The sequence below is a fragment of the Mus caroli genome, chromosome 5, assembly GCF_900094665.2.
Source record: "Mus caroli chromosome 5, CAROLI_EIJ_v1.1, whole genome shotgun sequence".
Lineage (NCBI taxonomy): Eukaryota > Metazoa > Chordata > Mammalia > Rodentia > Muridae > Mus > Mus caroli.
In genome coordinates, this window is record NC_034574.1 from 27,914,084 (window position 1) to 27,918,894 (window position 4,811).

General features: G+C 45.6%; 1 protein-coding gene across 1 annotated transcript in view; it reads left to right on the forward strand.

Moving 5' to 3' along the window:
* Depdc5 (DEP domain containing 5) overlaps positions 1–4,811 on the forward strand; it is a 128,165-nt gene that overhangs the window by 100,777 nt on the left and 22,577 nt on the right. Inside the window, exons 35-36 of the mRNA XM_029477345.1 lie at positions 2,129–2,206; positions 3,139–3,271. Coding sequence (XP_029333205.1) covers positions 2,129–2,206; positions 3,139–3,271 — 211 coding nt within the window. The remainder of the gene's footprint in view (positions 1–2,128; positions 2,207–3,138; positions 3,272–4,811) is intronic.

Consider the following 4,811-nt stretch of genomic DNA (forward strand, 5'->3'; position numbering starts at 1 on the left):
CAGATTAAATCTCCTTAAATTCGGAGATTTAATCTTCTGGAATCCATAGCCACTATGGCTCAAGATCTCCATACCAAGATCCAGATAAGGATCTCCAAGCCTCCAGATAAGGGTCACTGGTGAGCCTTCTAATTCTGGATTGTAGTTCATTCTAAATATAGTCAAGTTGACAACCAGGAATAGCCACTACAAGGCCCAAGTCCTCACCATACCCAGCTATGGAGGAGATTGGAGGGGCTGCAGAGTGTGCACGAGGAGAGTACGGCCTTGTGCTGCCTCACTGCTCAGGAGGGCAGAGAAGCAGGATTTTTCTGTCTTTGGAAGAAAGGAACTTCAGGAGACTGGAGGTGTGTCCTAGTTAGGGTTTCATTGCTGTGAAGACACCATGACCACAGCAACTCTGATAAAGGAAAACATTTAATTGGGACTGGCTTACAGTTCAGAATTTAGTCTATTATCATCATGGCCAGAGCATGACAGCACAGAGGTGAACATGATGCTGGAGAAGGAGCTAAGAGTTCTATATCCAGATCCACAGGCCAGCAGGAAGAAACAGTGAGCCATTAGGCCTTGCTTGAGCTTCTAAGACCTCAAAGCCTACCACCAGTGACTTCCTCCACTCACTCCCTCCAGCAAGGCCACACCTACTAAAGCAAGGCCACTCCTAATAGTTCCAGTCTTATAAGCCTATGGGACCTTTTTTTTTTTTTTTTTTTTCCAAACCACAAGGTAAGAAGACCAGAAATGATGTGGTAGGCAAGAGCAGGACCCATGACTGAAAATTACACAGTGTACGTTCCATTTCATGTCAGGACTTGGCAGCAACGGGTACAGCTGCATTGGGAAAGGCTGGGTTGTCTGCCTTTGAAGGTGGCCGTGACTAGACTACACACTTGAACTCAAACTCAGGATGAGAAGGAAGTTTTCTTCAAAGGGTTTTGAAGGCCTTTTCTAACCCTGAAATTCTGGTTTTAAGTTTTTGTTGTAGTGCTGGGGATTAATCTATAGCTTGAAATTGTAAAATATTGCATCGAGTCCTGAAATGCCCCACAACCCCCCTTTGCAAATAGGTACTCAGAAGATTGGAATAGGAGAAAGGGAAAAGTCTGAGGGATTTCCAACAGCTGCTGAGTATTAATATATCTCTCCCTCTCTCTCTTCCTCTCTTTCTCCCTCCTTCCCTCCCTCCGTCCCTCCCTCCCTCTCCCCCTCTCTCTTTTGTTTCAGATTGCCTCACCCCCATCTCTGTAATAGGTTTTTCCAAGTAGCCTAAATTGATGTCAAATTCATGATCCTCCCAACTCAGCCTCCTGAGTGCTGGGATTACAGGCATGTGCCACCACAGCAGCTTTAAGCATGTTAAATCACTGTCACACCTAGGCAGCACTTGGCAGCAAGTAGTAGGGAGATCAGGACTTTGGAATGTGCCTTACTTGAATGCAGATCTGGATTCTGAAGCTTCCCGCCTCTTGGACCTATCAGCTCCCTTAGCTGGTTTGACTTGCTTTAGCGTTGGCTAGCATTTTAGGCAGCACACATGTTAGTCTTGTACCTTGGTTTACATGTTAGCCCCACAACACCATGAAAGGCATGAATAGCACTGACCCCTTTTCAAATAAAAACAAATAAAATAAAGATTAGGGTGATCCAGGGTCCTGCAGTGCTTAGTGATAATTTCAAGACTCTGTCCTGTAAGCACTCACCTAAAATTATCACACAGCAGTCTTTGATTGCTCAAGGTTATGTAACATGTGAGAGGCCATCAAGTAAAACCAGAGCAGCCTAAGATTTCTAGGAAGCATACTTGTTAATGGAGCTAGAGATGTGTCTCAGTGCATAAGCTGCCGTGCTCTTCAAAGGACACGAGCCCCTAGTTCACAGCTGCCTGTAACTTCAGCTGCAGTGAATCCAAAGCCTTCCTCTGACTTCCATACGCAAGCCCACGACTAACAGAATAAAAGTGAAAGAGCAAAGTGATTAAAGAGGGGAGTGCTTTGTAAGGGTGCTTGCTGGGCTTAGGTTACTTTGCCTTTTTTAACTGTGTAAGGACATGGGTTCAGTCCTCAGCACTGACACTGAAGCCCATGCATGGCATGTGTGTCATACGCTGTTCTGCTCTGTGTTACAGCTCTCAGCAGCATGTAGCAAGCTCTCTAACGTCGTCTTCTACGCTGGTGGAGATTCTGGAAGCCATGAAGCATCCCTCGTAAGTGACAGGGCACATTTAGAAAGCAAGGGCAGAGGGAAGACTTGCTGTGGTGGTGTGGGCGGGTAGAGTCATACCTTACTCTACTGCTTACCAGTGGTGAGATGCGGGCACACCACCTGACCTCCCAGAGCCTCTGCACCTCATTTATAAAAGGAGAGGGGTTTTTGTTTGTTTGTTTTTCATATTTTAGACAGGGTTTATTTGTGTGGTCCTGGCTGTCCTAGAGCTCACACTGTAGACCAGGCTGGCATCAAACTCACAGAGATCTGCCTGCCTCTGCCCACCAAGTGCTGGGATTAAAGGTATGCTCCACCACCACCCAGTTACAATGAACTTTTAAAGATTACATTTTACTTATTTATTTGTTGGTAGCTAGAGGGCCTGCACATATGTGGGTGCTGGTATGCTTGTTACGATATGGCAGTCAAAAGACAACCTATAGGATTTGATCCTCTCCCTCCAGATGTGCCTATCAGAAAGTGAACTTAAGTTGTCAGGTTTGGTGACAGGCACCTTCATGTACTGAGCATCTTGAGGTTTTTTTTTTTTGGTTTTTCGAGACAGGGTTTCTCTGTATAGCTCTGGCTGTCCTGGAACTCACTTTGTAGACCAGGGTGGCCTCGAACTCAGAAATCCGCTGCCTCTGCCTCCTGAGTGCTGGGATTAAAGGCGTGCGCCACCACGCCCGGCTGCATCTTGAGTTTTTACACACATGATTAATGCAATAATTAAATTATCATGAGAAGTACCTAATGTAATACTGACAGGAAAAGTTTTGTCTAAACATCCCCTCCCTTCTCAGTTCTTCTGAGGGGTTTCTCTTAGTCTAGGAGTTATATATGAACCCTCCCTTGGAGCCCTTACTTCCCACCTTTCCTCTTTCCTCTGGCCACTGGGCCTATATTCCCTGCTCACTGATTGGAATCCAGGACAGGAGTCCAGCTGCTGTCTGAACAGAAGGGCCTTTCACCGTGCTGCTTCATCAGTGCTGAGGTCGTACACTGGTTGATGAACAACGTGGAAGGGGTCCAGACGCAGGCGATGGGCATAGACATCATGCAGGTGAGACCACAAGGCGGGGTTTGTCTGCTCAGGTCCTTGTGATCACGGTCTGTCACGGAACGAGTCACCCATTGCGGTAACGAGATTTGCAAGCTGAGATGAGGATCTGTTTTTACCAGACGTGATGCGTATCTGGAGTTGATGAGATGATGGGTCTGCCTTTGAATACACTTTGAAAACCTCAGGGTTAGAGGTGGTAGCACAAGTCCCCAGCAGCGCTGAGAAAGTGGATGCAGGAGGATCATAAGTTCATAAGTTAGAAGCCATCCCGTTCTACACAGTGAGACCTTGTCTTAGAAATACATAAACAAGTGTGTGTGTGTGTGTGTGTGTGTGTGTGCATGCATGCACGTGCTTTGGCTTTAAAGTTTGCCAGAATTTATTGTCTGAACTGAAATATTCTGGACAAAGTCTTGTTCTTGTCTCTCAGATAAATATCTGTGAAAGACTTTTCAGGGAATGGTCCCCAGCCCCAAGCCCAGTTTTACCCTGATTAATGCCTGTATATCCAAATCCCAAGGCTGAATTCCAGGCTGTCCATCAGAGGCATAGTCACATAGTAGTACAAAGGCACCAGACTGAGCAGTGTCTTGTGCCCGACAGGGCCTCATCGTAGTGCTCATTTCCATATCCCCAAGACTTGCATGTTGCTTGGTGCATAGTAGGCACTGAGGAGATTAATATTGCCGGGTTCAGCTTACTGTTGAGTGAACAAAGCAAAAGAGTGCGTAAGGTCAGGTTGGCTGAGCTGGTTCACACTGTCTTGTCCATACTGCGCTCTGCAGGGTAGCTGTTGAACAGCTATCTTTTCATCACTGCATGGTAAATTTAATAACTAATTTGAATAAGAATACCCTTGTTTCGCTCTTTGAAGGTTTTTTTTAACTTAGTAATTTTATTCATTTATTTTTTCATCTTTTTGATATATCTGTTAAAAACTATTCTGTAACAATCCTCTTGGTTTTATTGGAATATGTTGAGACATCCCCCTTTCATCCCAATTCTGTTAATTTGGGTTTTGCTCTCTTTCTTTTTGCTAAACTGACTAAGGGTTTGTCAGTCTTGTTTCTCTTTCAGAGAATTACCTTTCTGTTTGATTGTCTCTGCGTGTTTCTTGGGGCTCCTTCAAGGGTTTCTGCACTAGCCTTTATTGATTCTTAGCATCCACCTTTCATTCAGCTCTGCCTTGCTTTCCTAGCACCTGAGCTCTCTTGTGAGAGCTTTCTGGTTGTTTCATGTGAGCAATCTCAGCTGTGAGCTTCCCTCTTAGGGCTCCCCACGCTTCATCCCAAAGCTTCTCAGGAGTTGTGCTTTCGTTTGCACTGAATTCTGGGACCTTTTCAACTCACGCTGATTTCTTTTTTTATGAGGTATTTTCTTCATTTACATTTCCAGTGCTATCCCAAAAATCCCCCATACCCTCTCCTCCCCCACTCCCCTACCCACCCACTCCCACTTCTTGGCCCTGGCGTTCCCCTATACTGAGGCATATAAAGTTTGCACGACCAATGGGCCTCTCTTTCCACTGATGGCCGACTAG